We start from the raw sequence: 23,238 nt of genomic DNA, 5'->3' as shown, positions 1-23,238 counted from the left end.
TTTAGTAGAGACGGGGTTTCACCATGTTAGCCAGGATGGTCTCAATCTCCTGACCTCATGATCCACCCGCCTCGGCCTCCCAAAGTGCTGGGATTACAGGCTTGAGCCACCGCGCCCGGCCATAAATTAGTTTTATATAACACATACACAACATAAAAATAAAAATAAATGGATTAAGCAACAAAGCATTTTAAGCAGATATTAACTAGGCATCTAATTTAAGAGAGCAACCAAATTTTAAAATTAATTTTCCACATGCTTTGAGCTCTAAAATCACAAACTAATTAGAAGGCTAAACATTATTATGATTACATCAAGTTCAAAACAGAATGCAATTGGAATGACTTACCAGGGATTTTCTTCTTGCAAGATATCTGATTTACCATATATAGGTTAAGAATGTCTAAGCTGACAGCAGAATTTTTGACAGGAGATAAAACTCCGAGTGATTTCATTTTTGATTTTAACCTGTGTTTTTCAAAATATTCCTAAAATAATTAAAAATTAAAAATAATGCAGCAAATACGTGGTTTTAAACAGAATTATAAATAAAAAGCAATCCTGTTATTAAGTCATTGACTTGATATTTTTATATTTTGTGACATCTTTGTATGTTTACAAATAAATTACAATTAATCATAACTTGCAGTTTGCCTAAAGACTAAATTTCACAGCCTTTTATGATCTTAAGCATAACCTTTAAAACAGAATGCTATAAAGCTATTCTCTGAAATCAAAAGATTAGAAATTATCTGTATATACAAAGTTAAAAAAATCTAGTAACAGAATAACAATTCTGACAGGCCAAAATCTTGTTTTTCTACAAAGTATGCTATTCTGCAGATATAGAAAACCTTAAAAATATGTACAGCTGAGTGCCATTGAAAGTCAACAGAAATGAAGAAAAAAAAAGCTATGTGCAAATTAATCTGCAACCAAAGCCAATTTCATTTATTTGTTATCCCTCCAGGATTCCTAGATGTTTGTTTTTTAACCAGACTTGCACATAATTATCACTTTATCCAGTTTTTATTTTCTTTCTGTTTGAATTATTATTCTTTCTTATTGCCATTCTTTCTCTTTCAGGTTACATCATTAATTCATTTAAATAAAAATTAACTATTTAACATTTATTTATCAAGCCACTATTATGTGCTAGATATTAAGACACTGTGAAAACATCTTCTCTTCCATTATAACTCATTATAACTTCTCTTCCATTATATAACTTATAATATAATGCTATAAATGTAATTATAAATGTGAAATTGTCAGAAATGAGAAAAAGCCAAGATGGCAAAATATTTAGTGCAAGAGGTCATAATCTGAAGAGGTTACATATCATATTTATTTTCAAGAAGTTGAGGCTGTTTCACAGTAACATCTCAGAATATTGTTAATTATAACTTTTAAGTTTGTAAAAATCTTGTAAGAACTATAAGAGACCTGCTAATGATCACACAAAAAAAGTAAATGTTTTACAAAATAAATAATAGATAAAAGGATTTGTTCACATTTCATTTGAGTGATCTGGAACTCCAAATTAGACTAAAATGTATTTTTAAAGACTACACTATGGTTAAGCAATGAAGTAACAGGATCTTCAGGATGTAAATATTTTTCCCCCTTGAAACAGTAACTCAGTCATTGCTAGATCTTATAATTGATTGTGTCCTGGAATTAAGAACTTGTTAGTTCATCTGTACAAAGTACAAAGGCACTATACTTTGTGGTGGCTAAGACCATAGTGAGGGAGATGATGACACAAATAAATACAACTGACTGTGATTGGGGATGGTATCAAATCCTAGGAAAGGTATGTAAATTATTGTTTGGGGGTAGCGTGGGTACAGGGAAGGGAGGAGGACAAGGAAGATTTCTTAGGAAATGGGTTCTAAGATAGATAGATGAGTCAGAGCTATCCAAAGAGGGTAGGAATATAAGGTTCCAGGAATAAGGAAGAACAACACAAAGACTGTCAAAGGGACTAAGCCTTTATTCCAGGAAATATGTTGAAGAAGTCTGTCCCATATTCTCTAGCCATCATGATAGCGTCTAATACCTGTTCCAAGAAAGAACAGAAGTACGTAACTAATTGATTCACTTGACAAGACTAAGCTCAATTTTTTTGTCAAGTCTCACTTGGTAAAAACAACTAGAAAACAATTTGAAAAGAATCAGAAAACTTTCAGAAACCAAGTAATCAAATTTCAACTTGAAAACAGTCATTAAAAAGGAACAACCAGAGAGACAGAAATAAAATCTGGAGAATGTACTGAAGAAAGAACAGAAAGAATTTGTTTCCAGATGAAAGGAATGGCAAACTGTGTAGGAGATGGCAACATAATAAAATGAATTGGACTGACAAATATCCTTTCAATTGAACAACATAAAGTTCATTGTTGAGATGGCAACATAATAAAATGAATTGGACTGACAAATATCCTTTCAATTGAACAACATAAAGTTCATTGTTGATGTTAGCAAGATGACTGAGCAATGAATGAGATACAATATAAAAGGGGATAGCTTGGGAAGGAAAAGAAAACATAGATGGTCACTATCCTGCTTTTATAATATCACTCCGTTTTCTTTAAACTTTACTACCTTTGATCATATTAACATTATTGGGTTTTTTTCTGTTTTAGAACTTTATATAAAGGAATCTTACTGCTTATATTCTGTGAGTTTCTTCTTTTGCTCAACATTGTGTACTTGAGATTCATCTGCATTAATTATATGCAGCTTATACATTTTCACTGCTATGCTATTACTGGATATGCCATAGTTTGTTTAACCATTCTACTATTCTACTGCTAATCGATGTTGGGGCAGTTCTCTTTCCCTCTCCTTCCTTCCCTTTGCCTGTCTTCTTTCTCCTTCTGTCTCTCTCTGTTTGCTATTTCAGCATAACAATGACTCAAGCAAATCTTGTACATATCCAAAAGGGCACATGTACAAGAGTTTCTTTGCTCAGTTGTAAAGTATATACATGCTCAACCTTACTATGGAATGCAATCAGTGTAATAAAAAATAAAGACAAACTAAATGGAAGTAGTACACAGGTTATGACACCATTACTATACATCATTTATTAGGTAATAAATGATTATTTAAATTAGAATACCAATACTCAGGTAGTGAGAAGTGGTCAGATTTCGGATACATTTTGGAACTAGAAGGACAGCAGTAATCAACAATGATCTTTAAGTCTCTGACTGAGCAAAATGAGTGGCTAATTAAGTATCAACAAGGATGTAGAAGAACAAAGGAAGGTGGCCTCCAGTTTCACTTAGGTGAATGTATTGGTGGTAGAAAAACACTTCAAGGTCATTGTTCTCATCAGGCTGACAAAAATAAAAGCATTTTTTTCTTTACCTTTTGCTTTCTCCTTTCCTGCTTGATCAGAACCCTGGACCTGAAAAAGGAAGCAGAATAAAATATATAGTGATTAAAGAAATGACCTTTAAGACAATTGCCAGTTTAGCTTAATAGAAGATTTAGAGTTAAAATCTAAAAGTGTAGTATCATTGCATTTTTTTCTGAAAAGAAACTATAAAAATATTCTTAAAGTATTTACAGTATGATGTTTCACAAAATTTTCTTAGATAGGAAATCCAAGATCTAATTAAAAAAAACTGCATACTGATGATGAATAATTAAGTATAAAATAAATCTGAATTCTAATACTAAGATAAGCAAAAAAAAAAAAAAAAAATGCATTGGAAAGAATATATCCCTGAAACATTCTTATCTGATAGCAATATTCTTGGTCAACATTCTTCTTTTTCTTTGTATTTCAACATTCTACTGAAATCAACAGAGAATAGAGAGGAAGTTGAAATCTACTTGGGAACTAAGGAAATGTGAAGTGTATTGCTAGAGCAACATCAGTTACATTAATATATCAGCTGTATTTACTTAAAATCTCATATCTATGTCTTAATCTGTTCAGGCTGCTATAACAAACTACCATAAAGCCAGGGAGCATACTAAGAAGAGAAATTTATTCCTCACAGTTCTAGAGGCTAGGGAGTCCAAGATCAAGGCACCAACAGATTCGATGTCTGGTGAGGGCCCACTTTCTGGTTTACAGATGACATTTTTTGCAGTATCCTTATTTAGTAAAAGGGGTGAGCTAGCTCTATGCAACCTCTTTCACAAGGGTATGAATCTGAATCATGAAGACACTGCCCTTGTGACCCAATCACCTTCCAGAGCCACCCCCTCCTAATACCATCACCTTGGGAGTCAGGATTTTAACATATGAACTTGGGGGAAACACAAAAATGCAGACAATAGCATCTTCTTTAAAAAAAAAAAAACCTAGTAGTTCTAGATGTGTTTTGTATCGATAATCCTTGAGCCAAATACAGCACTGAATACCAATGATAGTGCAGTATTTAATGGTTATATTTGTTCTATTAATAATAGTGGAACACTATAAAATATTCACGACAATATTACCAGATTTACATAACTTTTAGACATGCATAACACTATGGCCTCAAATTCAAGATTTATGTAAAAATAAGTAAAACGACACTGTGTCTTAACTATATAATATCTAATATCAAAATAATCATCGCTAACACTAAATACCATATATCTTTCACCATTCTAGATACTTCAGACACCTTACATGTATAAGCTCATTTAATTCCATGGCAACTCTGTAAGGCAGGTTCTATTTCTGTACCCACTTTACTGATGAGGAAACTAAGGCAAAGACAGGTTAAGTAACTTCCCCAAGATCACACCGCTTATAAGTGGTAGAGGCAGAATTCAAATCCAGGGTGTCTGATATTGGAGTTCTTAGCCAAAACTGCCTTTCAAGTATATCAACTGAGAATATACAAAGTTGTTCATTTTTCCCAGTGATTTTCATAAACTTTACCAATGACAATTACTAAATACCCCAGACTTTGCAACTTATTGAATGTGTTCTTTAACATACTTCCCATTAACTTTGTTCCCCCATGCAAGAACTAACCAGGCCCAACTCTACTTAGTTTCTGAGACCAGGCACGTTCAGGGTGGACTCATTAGAATCCAGCTGACTCATTAGCTATGTCTCAATTGACCATTTGAACTCATTGAGCAAAGAACCCTATATATTCTGCTGCATGCATCATCATAAGTGTACTGCTGCCATTCAAACTTTACAAAGAAAAATTTTTTAAAAATTCATTTTACTGACTTATTTGCTACGACTAAGGAGGACCTGAGAAATTAGTTTATTCTCCATCATTTTAAAACTCGCAAAGCTTATGCACAGAAAGTAAAGTGACTTTTCAAAGTTCAGAAATATAAAAAGTATAACAGAGCTGGCAGTATTACACAATCCAGACTAAAAAGAGTTAACAAAAATAAATGTTTATTGTATAAGCAGTTTCCATGTTATAGAGTTCAGTAAAACTAAGACATCGAAATAAATATGGTCTTCATATATGTATGCACTGTGTGATTTTATTCCAGGTTGATTTTCTCTTATCCAGGACATTCATGGCTATCACCAAATGCTACATACTACTTAATGCCCATCCCTATGTGCCTAAGAAAAAAATTAATTAGGAAGTTAAGACCAATATCTACATCAGCCTAGCAATCACTAGACTGCAGTGAAAATGAAAAAGGATTCTGACATATATGTCAAAGGTCATTTCTTAAACAGAACATTTTAGAGTATTAAGGCTATCACTGTTATTAAGAGAATGGTATATCCACATAAACTAAATATTTTCCCGAATACAGTCACTCTCAATTATTTGCACTAAAGAAAAAGAGTGCGTCAGTCAGAATTCTTATAAGCAACAGAAAGTACATTTGGCTGATTCAAACAGAAAATAAATTTATTAAAAGAAAAATGGATAGCCAAACAGACCTGCTGAGAAGGCATGCTTGTCAAATGGCAAGAACAAGGAAGTCTAGGCAGTTTTGGAAATATGGCCAAAATCATGCAACAATTAGTCTCATAAGGATACCACTGCTGGCACTGGTGAATACTGGATACTGCTGACTATACCATTTCCACTCCTGGACAGCACTTCCCCTGGCATCCTTGTCCCTGAAAATTCAATCCTGCTGCAGCTCCTACAACTGCCTACTACAAAAACAGATGAACTGCAGTCCCTATTTTCTTGGTTCACTAACTCTTGATTCAAAGTACAAGACAAGAGCACCAAAATTGAGCTTAGATCATGTACCCATTCACTAGCTGCAAAACAAGTATCTAGGCTTGTTTATTTGTTGTTGTTGTTGTTGTTTTCAGCTTTACTATAGAGGAAGGTGGCCTGTACCTATCACCAAAACTCCTAAGGTGGTAGACAGATATACCACACATAAACAGGGGCCTCAGATACTGGTATGCCAAAGAACACAAATGTCTACTACACTGCTATAATAAAATGAAAATAGGTAATGATCCAAAAGTCATTTTTATTTGGCTATGTCAGGATATATGTACTCCTTAATAGTTGCTTCTTGTGGTTTGCTTAGGCCAATATAAAAATAAGACAACAGTGATAAGAGACTATATTCCCTAAGTAGTAGGGGAAACTAGCTGGAACTTTATATATGACAAAAATAAATTATAATTGAAAGGGCTTGCCAATGAATCCCTAGTAGTCATTGCTAAAAGCATTCCACACTGACTACTGCAGTATTATGTATGTAGTCAACTGTCATAATTACATTGTAAAGGGTCTCTTTGATTTTATTCAAATGTTCTCCAATATATTTTACTATATAAGTAACTGCTTTAAAACACACCTCTGATCATCATTTAGGGAGATGACTTCCATAGCATGCCCCTACTCAGCTTTCAGTGTTGTTTTACATTCTTCGACTTATGTACTACAACACTCAACCAAACTAAAATATGTGTTTCTCTAATTTTTGTCTTGAAATTTAAATTACTAGTGAATTGGGAGTGAGCTAGAAAGTGGGAATGAGGTTCATCTTTTTTAAACAGTAATTACTACGTTATTCTGGAAAATGAATTTTTAAAGAAATATGTACAACCATCTCTTTCAATGAAAGTTTGAATGAAGAATATTAGTTGTCATTATAATAGGTATTGATTCAAAATCATTTTGTACTTAAAAGAAAATTGGTAGGTCATAACCTCTTCATAGAATCCTCCACAAGTTATCTATTCTAGATAGTAGTAACATAAATATTTGTTACATTATTCTTTGCTAAGAAAGAAAAAAATTTAAAAACAAAAAAGTATAAAGGGGTTAAAGGAGAGAAGGGAGGGAGAAGGGAAGAGAAAGAGAAATGAGAAAAAAGGAGTAGAGGGAGAGGGAAAAACTACCATGCTAATTACAAAAACACATGAGGGCATTTCTGCTCCTTGCTATTCCTTCTAGTAAGGAAAGGTTTAAAGGAAAATGCTAAAGAAATACTTCCTTTTTTAAAAAAAATTAAAAAGACACAAATGCAATAAAGTTGCCAAAGAAATGTTTAAAAAAACACTAACACGTACATTTTACATGGAGTATGCAGGAACTATTAAAACTGTATTAGGAATTAAAAACTATGAGTGTCATACAAACTGACAGTTAATACTGTCAGTATTAACTTGTTCTTTTTTGCTTCCTTTGTTTTGTTTTGCTTTGCTTTCCTTTGTTTTGTTTTGCTTTGCTTTCCTTTGTTTTGTTTTGCTTTTTAGTTTCTTGATCAGTTTGTTTTCTTAGGGGCATCGTGCCATGCAAAAGAGACTGCTCCAGACTGTTAAGCTCTTATAATAATATCTTAAATTTGATGAAAAGTGGAAAATTTAAAGAAAATTAATAGACCAATAATTAGCAAATGAAAAACAGTATTTTATGGTTTGTGTCACACTGAAATTAATATTAACCTAAAACATCAAAATCTAACATTGTTTAGCTGGTAGACTTATTAACATTCAACACAGTAACTAGCCTAGAAAAAGTACTTACATTGGCTTTCCACAAAACTAAAGCAGGTTGACCTGATGTGATAGGAATAGTAATGATACATGTTAGAATGTTATGGCTTTTAAGTAACTTCTCTTACAATGCAAAAGAAAAAGTTTTCACATAAGTATGAATTACCAAAGAAAGGTATTAAGGGAAAGAGAACGTTAAACCAATAAAGCAAAACTTCATCTAATATTTAGAATACAGAGCCTAATTAAAATAAGTTCTCGGAGACCACATTCTTGCAGTATTTTCACACAGAAAACACTGTTCCACAGCTATAAGCTGTAATCATAAACATGAACAGCCATTTCCTGAGTCACACAGTGGAAGATATTTCAGAATGCAAATGACACTCCAACACAGAAGTATATTTCAAGCTATTTGCACTATCATTAGTTCAAGAAGAAAAAAATGAATATACTCATAGTTCCATTAGTACTATCTCTAAAATTTAGAAATAGTCTTGAAACATTTAACATATTTTCATCAAAATAACTAAACTGGTTCTTAGATGCAATTTAGCAACTAATTTTATAGCTACAAACTTTGTAAGATTTCCACAAAAACATTCCTGATAGTCTTACAGGTAGCTAGACGTGGATTTGAATTTTAATAAGCAATATTATAAATACCATAAAACCTCTACATCCCTAAAACAAACTTTTTTAATACTTTAAGTTCTAGGGTACATATGCACAACGTGCAGGTTGCACAGCTATACACGTGCCATGTTGGTTTGCTGCGCCCATCAACTCGCCATTTACATTAGGTATTTCTCCCAATGCTATCCCTGCCCCAGCCCCTCACCCACCGACAGGCCCCAGTGTGTGATGTTCCCTGTCCTGTGTCCATGTGTTCTCATTGTTCGACTCCCACCTATGAGTGAGAACATGTGGTGTTTGGTTTTCTGTTTTTGAGATAGTTTGCTTAGAACAATGGTTTCCAGTTTCAACCAGGTCCCTGCAAAGGACATAAACTCATCCTTTTCTATGGCTGCATAGCATTCCGTGGTGTATATGTACCACATTTTCTTAATTCAGTCTATCATTGATGGACATTTGGGTTGGTTCCAAGTCTTTTCTATTGTGAATAGCACCACAATAAACATACATGTGCATGTGTCTTTATCATAGAATGATTTATAATCCTTTGGGTATATGTCCAGTAATGGGATGGCTGGGTCAAATGTATTTCTAGTTCTAGATCCCAGAGGAATCGCCACACTGTCTTCAACAATAGTTGAACTAATTTACATTCCTACCAACAGTGTAAAAGGTTTCCTATCTCTCCACATCCTCCCCAGCATCTGTTGTTTCCTGACTTTTTAATGATCGCCATTCTAACTGGTGTGAGATGGTATCTCATTGTGGTTTTGATTTTCATTTCTCTGATGAACAGTAATGACGAGGATTTTTGCACATGTCTGTTGGCTGCATAAATGTCTTCTTTTGAGAAGTGTCTGTTCATATCCTTTGCCCACTTTTTGATGGGGTTGTTTTTTGTTTTTTGTTTTTTTTTTCTTGTACATTTGTTTAGATTCTGGATATCAGCCCTTTGTCTGATGGGTAGATTGCAAAAATTTTCTCCCATTCTGTAGGTTGCCTGTTTTACACTGCTGATAGTTTCTTTTGCTGTGCAGAAGCTCTGTAGTTTAATTAGATCCCATTTGTCTATTTTGGCTTTTGTTGCCATTGCTTTTGGTGTTTTAGTCATGAAGTCTTTGTCTATGACTATGTTCTGAATGGTATTGCCTAGGTTTTCTTCTAGGGTTTTTATGTTGTTCGGTCTTACATTTAAGTCTTTAATCCACCTTGAGTTAATTTTTGTATACAGTGTAAGGAAGGGATCCAGTGTCAGCTTTCTACATATGGCTAGCCAGTTTTCCCAGCACCATCTATTAAATAGGGAATCCTTTCCCCATTGCTTGTTTTTGTCAGGTTTGTCAAAGATCAGATGGCTGTAGATGTGTGTGGTGTTATTTCTGAGGTCTCTGTTCTGTTCCATTGGTCTATATGTCTGTTTTGGTACCAGCACTATGCTGTTTTGGTTACTGTAACCTTGTAGTATAGTTTGAGGTCAGGCACCATGATGCCTCCAGCTGAAAACCCAATCATCTCAGCCTAAAATCTCCTTAAGCTGATAAGCAACTTCAGCAAAGTCTCAGGATACAAAATTAATGTGCAAAAATCACAAGCATTCCTATACACCAATAATAGACAAACAGCCAAATCATGAGTGAACTCCCATTCACAATTACTAAAAAGAGAATAAAATACCTAGGAATCCAACTTACAAGGGATATGAAGGACCTCTTCAAGAACTACAAACCACTGCTCAACGAAATAAAAGAGGACACAAACAAATGGAAGAACATTCCAAGCTCCTGCATAGGAAGAATCAATATCATGAAAATGGCAATACTGCCCAAAGTAATTTATAGATTCAATGCTATCCCCCTCAAGCTACCACCGATTTTCTTCACAGAATTGGAAAAAACTACTTTAAAGTTCATATGGAACCATAAAAAACTTTTTAATATAAATCTTTTAATATGTAACTATTGACAAGAAGAAAAAGGGTAGATAATGAACTGAGACTATTATAACGCTTACAGTTAAGTTTCAAGGAGTAAATAAAATCACATACTGCATAACGATGGTTCGGTCAAGGACAGACAACTTATATTATACTACAGTGGTCCCATAAGAGTGTAATGATGCTGACACCTTCCTATCATCTAGTGATTGCCTAGTTGTCAGAACATGGTAGCAAACATTACTAACATGTTGTGGTGATCCTGGTATAAATAAACCTCCTGTACTGTAAATGGTATAAAAGTATAGCACATACAATTATGTAGAGCCCATAATACTTGATAATGATGATAAAAGACTGTGTTACTGTTTTATGTATTTATTACTATACTTATTGTTATTTTAGCATATAGTCCTTCAGCTTATTAAAAAAAATAGTTAATTGTAGAACAGCCTCAGGCAGGCCCTTCAGAATGTGTTTCAGAAGAAGGCATTGTTATCATAGGAGATGACAGCTTCATTCATGTTATTGCCCTGAAGACCTTCCTGTGGAACAAGATGTAGAGGTGAAGACAATGAGATTGATGATCCCTAACCATGTGAGCCTGGATTAATGTGTATATTTGTGTTTTCATTTTTAATAAAAAACTTTGAAAAGTTTTAAGAAATTAAAAATAGAAAAAAATCTTACACACTAAGGATATAGTCTCATACAGCTGTTCAATGTGTTTGTGTTTTAAGCAAAGTGTTATTACGAAAGACTCAAAAAGAATTTAAAAGTTTATAAAGTAAAATATGTTCCATTAGCTTAAGGTTAATTTATTACTAAAGAAAGAAAAACATCTTTAAAAATAAATTTAGTGTAGCCTAAGGGTATAGTGTTTATAAAGTCTACAGTAGTATACAGTAATGTCCTAATGCTTCACATTCACTCACCATTCACTCACTGACTCACCCAGGTCAACTCCAGTACTGCAAGCTGCAGTCATGGTAAGTACCCTATATAGATGTACCATTTTTTATCTTTTGTATGGTATTTTTACTGCATCCTTTCTATATTAAGATTTGTTTAGATACATAAACACTTACTGTTGTGTTATAATTACTAACAATATTCAGTACAGTAACATGCTGTATAGGTTTGTAGCTTAGGAGCAAAAGACTATGCCATATAGCATAGGTGTGTAGTAGGCTAGACCCCCTAGGTTTCTGTAAGCACAGTCTATGATGTTTACACAACAACAAAATTGTCTAATGGTACATTTCTCAGAATGTAACCCTGTCACTAAGCAACGTGTAACTGTATATGTACAAATGTGTATGTGTATGATACATGCATGTATCATACACATAAAAAGATATATGTATATAAATATATACACATTTAAAATGTTATTTGTGGACGAAAATATTGGTTTCATTATGTTGTCAATCTCTAAAATATTTTATACAAAAACGACTTTCAAAAATAAACTTATTTGGCTAGGTGCAGTGGCTCATGCCTATAATCCCAGCACTTTCGGAGGCCGAGGTGGGAGGATCACCTGAGGTCAGGAATTCAAGACCAGTCTTGCCAATATGGTGAAACCCTGTTTCTACTAAAAATACAAAAAATTAGCCGGGCATGGTTGTCGGGTGCCTGTAATCCCAGCTACTCGGAAGGCTGAGGCAAGAGAATCACTTGAACCCGGGAGTCAGAGGTTGCAGTGAGTCGAGATGGCACCAGTGCACTCCAGCCTGGGAAACACAGAGATATTTCATCTCAAAAAATAAAAAATATAAATAAACTTATTTCATAAGTTAAAACTATATATATATATTTACACATATATATGTAAATCTGGGAACATTAAAGCAAAAACAGTTCTTTACATCAGTTACCAGAAGGTTAAACAAAAAGTATAAGCAGAAATATTTATTGTATACATGTGCTATCATCAATTACTTAAACTGCATATGTCTCTAACAATGTGTTACTCATAGTTTTCAGAAGAAAGCAGTTTTTCAGTATTAATTCCTTATATTTAAATTCTCTTCATAAAACTGCCTGCAATGTTTAAAATTGCATTTGGTTAATAAATTTAAAACTGTTGAACTTTCAATCAACACTCTGCATAATTCACATTAACTGAGAAAATACTTTCTCTACAGATAATGAAGTCCCTGGTAAGCTCAGAACAAATTTTGCCAAATGGAAGATACTATCCCCAATTTTTGTTTTTATATAAGTATTTAGTCCAAATATTTTCACAAGTACTCTTTGTCATTCCATTTATACCTTATTTTTTACAAGATAAAACTTGACAAATAAGCAGCAATATCTGATTCTTTTAAATATTTATCTAAATGTAGATGCTATAAAACTGTAGACTCCTTCAATTGCATTCTGTTCTTCTAAAAAAAAAAAATTAACCAATTAAAAGTAGGCACTCCATCAAAACCTTTGTACCAGTCACAATATTCCAATATATCTGAATACCAAAAATATATTTTCAAAGTTAAATCTTGTGCAGAATTCAATTTTAAAAGCCTTATCTTCAATAATTACAATTTACTATGAGCTTCAAAAGTTGAATTTTTGATCAGGCCATTCATGGAATGTTTAAAATAAAAATTTCCAACTGTTTTTGAATAATTTGCCATCAAAGTATAGAGTACCTGCTTATAAAAATGTTCAATAGGCCGGGTACAGTGGCTCACGTCTGTAATCCCAGCACTCTGGGAAGCCGAGGTGGGTGGATCACCTGAGATCAGGAGTTTAAGACCAGCCTGGCCAATATGGCAAAACCCCGTCTCTACTAAAAACACAAAAAATTAGCTGGGCATGGTGGCAGGTGCCTGTAATTGCAGCTACTCAGGAGGCTGAGGTAAGCTAATCACTTGAACCTGGGAGGTGGAAGTTGCAGTGAGGTGAGATCGCGCCACTGCACTCCAGCCTGGGCAACGAGAGTGAAACTCCACCTCAAAAAAACAAAAACAAAAACAAAACAAAACAAAACCAGTTCATTAACACTGTAAGACCCATAGATTAATTTATAACATAATTATTCAAAGATTCAAGTGTTCATGAAATTCAGTTAATGAAAAGAAGCAAAGAGAAGAAGCTTATAACAACATACTAAAGCATTCCTTTATATACAACATCAATTTTACTCAAAATACTATAGCTCAGTTACATTACTGAATATCTATAGAATAATTCATAAGTTTTTGACAACTGTAGTTTCTATATGGTAAAATATCGAACTTCTTTTGATGCAACCACAACCAATTATGAATATATCTCAGCTTCACAGGTTACTTAATTTAGTAAGAACTCCATTTTAACCATTATACTATGGTCCACAAAATTTGTATCCATATTGCAGAAATAATTTTATCTTCAATGATGAACTTAACTAAATTCACAATTGCATTAATGATAATATTGGATGTTTCACCTTTGACAGAAAGAACTTTTAAGAAATTTTTTTGATTCCATGAATTAGATGAAAAACTTATTGGAATTAGCTTATTTTCTGTTTGTGGCATTGATTACCCTGATAAAATTGGCATCACTCAACTGTTTATGAATTTCTGCTAATAAAAGACACATTTACAGCTATCACTCTTATTTTTGAAAATACACAAGAAAAAATTAAATTAAAATAAGTGGAATTAATTTAAAAGCCATTTGATGTAAATGAAAACTCATACTTCACAGATTAATTGGGCCTTCTACAGTTATATATATTATATTGTTATCTGCAGGTATAATCTCCTCAAAAATAACTACTGAATTTGAAAGTAAATTCTGATGCTTTTTCAGTAGATTTGTGTCTTCAGAGTTTCATGTGGCCAGTAACATAACCATGGGAATGCTAAATATTGGCAAACATTTTGTGCACGATTTACAGGTTCGTCATCAACATCCTTGAAAAACAAAGTATCAGTAGTCAAATTTTCATCATACATTAACTTTTCTTTATTTGAGCTCTCTGCTCCCAAAAAGATTTATTGCAAAAGTATTATCAAACAATGAGAAAAACAGTTGTTGACAAACCCACTATAGCAACAGCCTTCACACTATTCTTTGTATCTTGACAGGCCTGATAAGCCTCTATTCTCTACAAACACTTCATTTACTTCTAATCTAAAATTCCCCACATCTCCTATTGACCCCAACCCAAGCATAGGAGCTATTAGCTTGCATTCATGTAACTAGCTGGTACACTAAGTGGCCAGTAGAGACAGCAGCAATAAATACTTCTCCCACCGTACCTAGCAAGTTAGTTGTCTCTAGCTGCTCATGTCCCAGCACACTTCCATTTTATGAGCAAGGGCCCATCATGCAATCTGTAAAAGGAGTTGTTTGTTAATTTCCATTTGGAAAATATCAGGAAAAGAGAGCTGGATTACCACTGGATGTCTTCCAGATTTAACCTCATGTTAAAGTGAGAACTCTCTTCACTGCACATATGGCTCACACACTAATAGAACCAGGCAGAGGATTTAAAAAAAAAAAAAAAAAATGTTCATTGATTCTATCTGGGCTCATTTTAACAGAATTATTAATGGTAGTTTATATTTAGTTAAAAAAACAAACACTCTGAGACAAATGCTAAACTGGGCATGCTACTAGGACCACAGGCATAAACCTTGACCATTTCAGGCAAACTAGGATGATGTTCGCGGTACGTTTAAGCACTACCCACATTTAACACATGAAGAAAGAAACATAGAGAAGCATAGAGACAGAGGCTAGTTTACTGTAATGCTAATTAAGCTTAAGCTTCATGGTCCTTCACCTGAATGTGCCCCTTCCAAGGCCCTGTATCTAATTTTGTAGTCACAATTTTGTATTCTTTTTCCACAATCAGGGCTCTGCACAACCTGGATCTGCTCCTGTATGGAAAAATTTAATAATTAACCAAAATTTACACAGCCTGTGATCCGTACAAAACGAAATTAGGACTTGTGTGGATTGAGTTTCAAGAACAAAGTTATATCTGAAAATGGAAAAATAGTATTACATTTTTTTCCTACCAGAATCCTAACTGGTATCACTATTTTGGAGTCTCTCCCCACTATATTCCAACCTAAATACCACTAACACCACAAACTAATAGTCATAAGATACAATTTTCACTATGTGACTTCCGAATTTGAATGACTCCTCAATAACATAAATGCTCAACGTCTTTGTCTAGCTTACAAACTCACCATCAAGCAGACATATGCAGACATTATCTCCAACTATTCAAGTAATGCTTTTATTTTTTGTTTTTCTCCATCAAACCTTCTTTTGTCCTTGCCTCTGAGTAGCCAAACTCTCAGCTAAACCTATCCTATGTTCTACTATGGTTCACATTATCTACTTTTCATATCCTATTTTGGCCTCTGACATTAAATATTTTCTAACTTAATGGCAAACCATACTTTTCTTCCCCAATACACTAAAACCTTATAGAAAAAGACTAAATTTCAGTTACTTTGTACTTACACCTGCCACAGTGCTTGGTACACAGCACTCAATAATATTTTGCTTAGATGAACTAAGTCTAGGCCTACATTTACAAATGGTAACCTCTCCCTCACCTAAAGAACTTTGGCTAGGTCTTTCTTATGACATTGATTGCATTCTCCAATCTGAATTATAAAAATAAACTCCCTAATTTAAAAATATCTTATGCTGCATGTATAGTGGTATATTTATAGATCTATAACCGATGTGATTCTGAATAGCATTTTGCGGACCAAAGTCTGGTTATATGTTATCTTCCTCCTTTCTTACTACCACCTTCATACCTGAAGTAAGTATGAATTTGGTGAAACTAGTCATTAATAAACAAGAAAATAAAACAATCTTTTCAAAATTAAAAACAAATCAGTGCTTACATATGTTGTCTCTCAAATCTGCACTTCAACCTGATTAGAAAAATACACGGTCTCAGGGGTAACTTCTAGCAAATATGAAATAAATGTGAGAGGTGTAGGTCACTAATTCCCAGATTAGTCAAAAAAAAAAAAAAAATTTAACTGGTGGGACTGACAATAGATTGATATTTTAATTTTGTCAAAAAAGGACTAAAAATAAAAGGGGGCATTTTAGTATCAAAAAACTTAACAAGGATATAACTTCAGAACAAAAGAAAAAAGAGTCTATTAAATTGAAAAACTTGCTATTATCATTGATTATCAAGTCTCAAAGAGACAGTAGCTTGGGAACTCCTATCATATACATGTAAATTAATTTCTTAGATCAATTTCTTTGCCCTCAATGAGGCCTTGGTTTGAAATGCACTGTTATGATATCTTGCAAAGATAGCCAAAAACCAAAACACTAAAGCCAAACTAAGTAAGCAACTAAAAAAGGAAAATAAGGGAAGCTTATTTCTTCCCCAATCACCGGCTCTTTCCATTACAAAACGATATTTTATGTATGACTGGTAAAGTCCCTAAATTGAAGAGCAGCAAAAGGTCAAATGCCCAGTTTCGTTTTTACAAGAAAAGCTATAAAGATCTTTGCAACTGTAAAACTGTAAAGATATTCCTATCAAATGATTCTGCAACTAAACTCAATAATTATCAGGTTTCTATATACAAGAACAATCTACTTCAAATTAGTGTAAGTAATCTGGTTGCTATTACTAAAACATACATTTGCTTCATTCATTCACTTGAGAAAAGTATGCAGAGAGCCCTTTATTAACTGTTTAAGTGTCTTAATGCAGACTTACCTAGTATCACAAACTAACATTTTTCAAGTTCTTTAATACCTTCCATTGCAACTCATCTTTCCCTTTCCTAAGAAGACTCGCTGAAACCTAGGTCTCCAATTTGATCAAGTATTTATTTCACCTCCATTTTAATTTTAAGAACCAGTGTTTCATTGTTTCCCTTTGGTGCTTGCTCTGTGCACTATTTCTGTCCTTCAAGGCTTAGGGTAACTTCCTGTTTCTTCTTTCTCTGAATTTTCACAGCCCTTTTTCGTGATACTTTTATTTACTTTATTTGTGGCACTCATCTTTCTATACAGCATAGCATGGAGAGTAAGCACATTGGGCTCAAATCCTAACTCTGTCATTCACTAGCTGGGTGACTCTACTCCAGTCACTTAACATTAACTAACTATGCTTCAGCTTCCCCATCAGTAGAATGGGAATAATATTTGTATATAAATCATAGCATTCTTAAGAGCAAATGAATAAGAAGCACTTAGAACAGTGCTTGCGACAATATTAAGTCCTTTTTAAATATCTATTATTACAGTGATTTACCTAATTTTAATCTCTTCTTTCTCTCATAGGTTCTTTTTGTGGACCAGATGTATTTTTCTTTTCTGAATGCCCCTCTACATCTTACCAATTCCCTAAAAAGGTAGTCATGTAAAAAATATATTTGCTGAATTACTTACTGTTGAATACTCCGAAATTGTTCTGAAGGAACTTTAGAATTGTTCTCCAGTCACTTCACTTGTCTGTATTTTAAGTTCCTAATAGTTCTTAAAATGTTTAACCAAAACATCCCTAACAATGGAGAGGGTAAAAAGTACTCCAGGATGGTTTGGGATAAAGATTAAAATTTCTATTCTATTAGCTCCAATCACCTGCCACTGGTTGCTAAAAGCACTATTTCAGATTGAGGCCCTTTAGGACACTATGAATGCCAAGATCAACTAATCTTGTCTACCCTTGCCTGACAGTCGAAAATGGAGATACTCATTTTTTTTTTTTTTTTAATTACTAATCTGGGGCTTTACCGTAAGAAGCCCATCCCTCCACGTAAAATTTATTTAAAATTGCAGTTTATCTGAACATTTCACAAGAGTTTTTCATTTCACTCGACAATGCATCCATGTTTGTGTGAAGGTTGATCACACAAATTGAGTCATTCTTGTATTGTCCAACCACATCAGAGTTGAGAAGCCAGGAGGCAAAAGCACTCAGGGCACAGAGCGTTGCTCCAAAAACGTGATTCTCTGCAAGCCAAGCTGCTGAAACTGCCTAGGACCAGTTATACCAAATAACTACTAAAATGAACTTCCAGGAGTCTATGACTAATTTTTAACTACCACCATCACCCACCAATCAGAGCTTGCCAGCTCCTCACAACTTTACTACTGTCAATGAACTTTCTTTCAAAACCATATGTAACATTTGTCTTCTTTTGTAAAATCCCCACCCTTTTCTTTGTTCTTCAGACATACCAAAGACACACTTTGTGTATGCCCTGAATTGCAATCCAAATAAAACATTAAATTTCGATATTTGCCTCTATATTTTATTTTGACTTTGACGTTTGTATAAATTTAAACACATAATTTTTTTCCCTAATCTCTGATTAAAACTGATGCTTCGGAGAGATGTAACCATGTTTCTTAAACCCCCAGTACCTAGTATCTCCAGATGCTGCACCTCCAGTTGCTGTACCTCATTTTCAGAAACATAATCCTAGAGTACATGTTTCCTGCAGTATACTGTTTTTGCATCCTCCCAATAGCAACTAAAATATTAGTCCCAAAATAGCCATAAAAGTTTGTGATATATGACAGAATAATAGCAACATCTACATTTTAATAGTGCTAAGCATTTGTAAAATTATTTCATATAATCCTATTTAATATTTTAAAGAATATTAAATTCAGAAACATCACATTATAATCATGTATCAACTCAATCCTGTTGAAGCCTGTAAATAAATTTTTACTTTTCTCCAAAGTACAAGTCTGCTGCCAAAACACTAACCAGAAGTAATTCAGGTAAACTGCTAAAATACAATGCTAGCATATTCAACAGGATAAAAGTGCATGGTAAAATTATCAGGCATAGTTACGATACTTAGTGAATACAAAAGCTGTCTTTCCTCCAATAAATTCTTTAGAACTTAAACGCATTATAATCTAACCACATAATTACTGTCCTGGGTCTACTTGTGACAAAAAAATTACATGTAATGGCTTTTTGTTTCAGTCAAAACAATTCTTCTCATCAAGAAGTTTGATCAAATGAAATTACAGGCCCACATGATCTCCCCTCAGCTGGACTTTAAGGTCAATAACAATGAATAGGTTATATAAAACTAAATTGTCAATCTATCACGCTTTATATGATCAATTCTAAATACAAAATAAATGGCACATTCTCTCAAGTTACTCATGTAAAAACGGTTCACTTTACTTCCCTTTAAAATACAAACTACAATTTGGATTTATGGTGATACTGCTGCCCCGCCATTGATTTAAGTGCAGCTGGGACTGGTCACAATAATTTCCAAATTCCAAATGTAAAGACTATGTATCAACTCAGAAGAACCTAAAAGAGGTGCAGACACGGAAAAAAGGCAGTAGGGGAGGGCTCAGGTGCTAAAAGGCCTCATTAGAGTAACAGCGCATAGAACATGGAGAAGGGGAGGAGGGGCAGCAGGGAAGGTTGCTCACGGGGCCCCCACAGGTGAAGCCTTTGTAAAGGCAGTGGGAAAAAGCTGAGTTCGTTTTGTTTTGGGGACAGAGACATGGTTATAGAGTCTCCATCGCGATTTGGATAACAATAAAAAGACCCTTTCCTACCAAGTTCTTTCCAGCTAAGGCTGTGACCTCTCCGCCGGAAAGTAGAAAGAGGTGTCGTAGGAATGAATGTTCCAGTCTCAAACTCCAGCTGCACAACTTACCGGGACCCCCCGACCCAATTCATCTTCGCAAATCTTTTGACACCGAGGTCCCTGCGTCTAGAGCTCAGACATCTCAGCTCTGCGCCAAATCGCAGCTTCAACGGGATCCCCCAGGGCCTCCTGACAGTCTCAGAGCCTGAAGGAGATCCTTCTGGTCCAAGGCCTGAGGCCCAACCTCCCAACAGCCTCTGCGGCTTCTGCGTGTTGCTTCCGGTTCTGATAGGGCCGCAAGGGGACGCTGTGGCAAAGCAGCCGGCCTGGCTGACAACGTTTTCATCGCGGAGGCAAGGCAAGCCTAAATAAATGGAAGCCTAACTATCTGACAGGGGCCACAGGATTCGTGTTTCGAAATATCTCCTTCATAATTTTACCTAGTTCTGACAGGTCTCTGACGTCTTTTTCGAATCAGAGACCAGACTTGAGAAAGAAAAAGAAGGCAAGGACACAGTTAAGGATCACTAACGCTAAAAATGATGTTTCCATTCCCATTAATTACCCCATACCCAAATTCCTTAAATATTCTTCACGTGCAGTTTTAATACTCCGTAAACAGGTGTTTATAAGAAACATAGCACTGTAGTAAGTTACCATTCTGTGCCTTGAGTTGCTAAGAGAGCTTGAATCAGGCCGGACGAGGTGGCTCACACCTGTAATCCTAGCGCTTTGGGAGGCCGAGGTGGGCAGATCATGAGGTCAGGAGATCAAGACCATCCTAGCTAACGCGGTGAAACCCCGTTTCTACTAAAGATACAAAAAATTACCCGGACGTGGTGGGACACGCCTGTAGTCCCAGCTACTCAGGAGTCTGAGGCAGGAGAATCGCTTCAACCTAGGAGGCAGAGGTTGCAGTGAGTTGAGATACTCCAACCTGGGCAACAGAGCAGACTCCGCTAAAAAAAAAAAAAAAAAGGCTTGATCAAAACTTAATTAGATGTAAAGGTCCAAACATGTTAAAATCCTTACTGAAGAAAAAAATCTCAAAACAAAAATTGAATTATGCTATTTGTTTCTGTATTATGTTTGTATATCCTTACAAAACAATTATCTTACAAGCTGTCCTATAATATTTTGGTTAGAAACTAGGCATCTCTTCTTCCAAATAAATGCACAAAGTATATTTTTCTTAAATTGCCATGTGTTTTTCCAGAACATAACCTGGGGAAGATTTCACAATTTGATATATAGTAATCAATTTTTTGTTAAGTCACTGGAAAATAGTATTTAGAATAGGATTATGTCCCCAGGTAGACATCTTGTTTGATCACATAAATCCTGATTTTTATGACAAAATTCACCAAGGTATATCTAAAATTGAATTAGACCAAGTGAATTCAGCATTTCAGAGAATATTAGACTTTGACACGGAGTTGTTTTTTCAGTAACAAAACCATACAGGCAAGGAGGAGCAATGGCCCTGTGTATTAGCCTTTCCTACTTTCAACATTTTAAAACATATTGACTAAATTAACTGAAAGGGGAAATAATTTGCTAAGGGATTAACTGACTCTTTTTTTCTTTATTGTGAGTAAAGGGACATAAGGAGAGGTTGACCAAGTTGTTGAGTAAAGAACTGAGAGCTGGCACTCCATTTGTGGGTGCCAAAAATTAAAACAATTGAACTAATGGAGATAGAGAGTAGAGTGATGGTTACCCGAGGCTGAGAAGGTTAGTGGAGGACTGGGGGAGTGGAAATGGTTAATGGGTTGAAAAATATATTTAGATAGAATGAATAACATATAGTTTTGACAGCACAACAGAATGATTACAGTTAACATTTATTATACATTTTAAACTAACTAAAAGAGAATAATTGGAATGTTTATAACACAAAGAAATAATAAATGCCTGAAGTTATGGATACTTCATTTTCCCTGAAAGATTATTATGTATTATATGCCTGTATCAAAATATTTCATGTACCCCATAAACATATACACCTACTATGTACCCATTAAAATTAAAAAGAAAAATACATAAAAATTGCTCTACTGGCCCTAAAATAGCACAGCGTTGGACTCTTTTATTAGCTATCAGTCATGCTAGCCTTACTCATGGAGGCATAAACAGCATGGAAAATGAGATTTTAGGTCAACATTTCAGCTATTACACATAACTATCTAATACCTAGTTCTTATTAGAACTGAGAGCTGGATGGGCCATTTCTTCTCCCTTACTAGAGTCACTTCTTTCCTTCCAGTCACAAGGAGGCAGTGAATTAGGCTAAGGAAAGAGTAACCTATGAGATGCATGTTCAGACAAGATATTTACTGGGTTTTCCTTCACAGAAAAAGACATTTCCTTGTGAACCAGGTATTAGATAGTTATGTGTAATAGCTGAAATGTTGACGTAAAATCTCATTTTCCATGCTGTTTATGCCTCCATGAGTAAGGCTAGTATGACTGATAGCTAATAAGAGAGTCCAACGCTGTGTTATTTTAGGGCCAGTAGAGCAATTAGGTAATCTCTTGGGTCAGGAAACAGTTCAAGAAAGCAATATGGCACAGATGAAATACTATTAAGCATTTATTGAGAAGGAAATCCATTCAAAATTCTCAAACCTTTAACAATTTATCTTTACCTATTTCTAAAAATTATTTACTTTCTGGATATTCATAATCTGAACATGCAACACGTACATATGTTATGTATACATTTATGTACATACATGTATATATAATTCTTTTATTACAAAAATAATTTCTGATGTTTTACAGTTCATAAAACATATATAGTCTCTAATTTGTATTTTCTATATATATAAACTCCATTTAATCCATCTCTTTCATGGATATCGGTAGTGTATGTGAGAATATCACACTTGAGAGCACAGAGATTTGAGAATTATTGATTTTTAAAATTATTCTCATTGTTTCTTAAGATCTTTTCTAAGACGATTTCTCCCCTCTTAAGAAAATTTCAGTATTTTCCCATATAAACACACATAAAGTTGAGATGTCTGTGTGGAAAGTAGGCCTATATATGTTTTTTACTACAGTAACAAATGATTTTTTTCTCTTCTTTCTTTCCCAGTTTGGAATTCAAACTAAATTAACATTCTCTTAGCTTTAATTGCACACTGCCAATAGAAAAAAACTGAAAGAAGGCC

The 23,238-nt window shown here is 34.4% G+C and overlaps 1 protein-coding gene across 1 annotated transcript in view; it reads right to left on the bottom strand.

The window, feature by feature from the left end:
* The window catches only part of LOC105530226 (chromosome unknown open reading frame, human C12orf40), a 62,220-nt gene extending 41,902 nt beyond the window's left edge, over nt 1–20,318 (bottom strand). The window contains exons 1-3 of the mRNA XM_011967635.1: nt 20,132–20,318; nt 3,379–3,418; nt 350–488 (exon numbers count right to left, since the gene is read on the bottom strand). Coding sequence (XP_011823025.1) covers nt 350–488; nt 3,379–3,418; nt 20,132–20,154 — 202 coding nt within the window. The 5' untranslated portion in view covers nt 20,155–20,318. The remainder of the gene's footprint in view (nt 1–349; nt 489–3,378; nt 3,419–20,131) is intronic.
* Nucleotides 20,319–23,238: the final 2,920 nt, after the last annotated feature.

Source organism: Mandrillus leucophaeus, unplaced genomic scaffold, assembly GCF_000951045.1.
Source record: "Mandrillus leucophaeus isolate KB7577 unplaced genomic scaffold, Mleu.le_1.0 Scaffold1199, whole genome shotgun sequence".
Classification (NCBI taxonomy): Eukaryota; Metazoa; Chordata; class Mammalia; order Primates; family Cercopithecidae; genus Mandrillus; species Mandrillus leucophaeus.
Note: the sequence above shows the minus strand (reverse complement) of the source record. Positions and strands in the feature narration are given on the sequence as shown.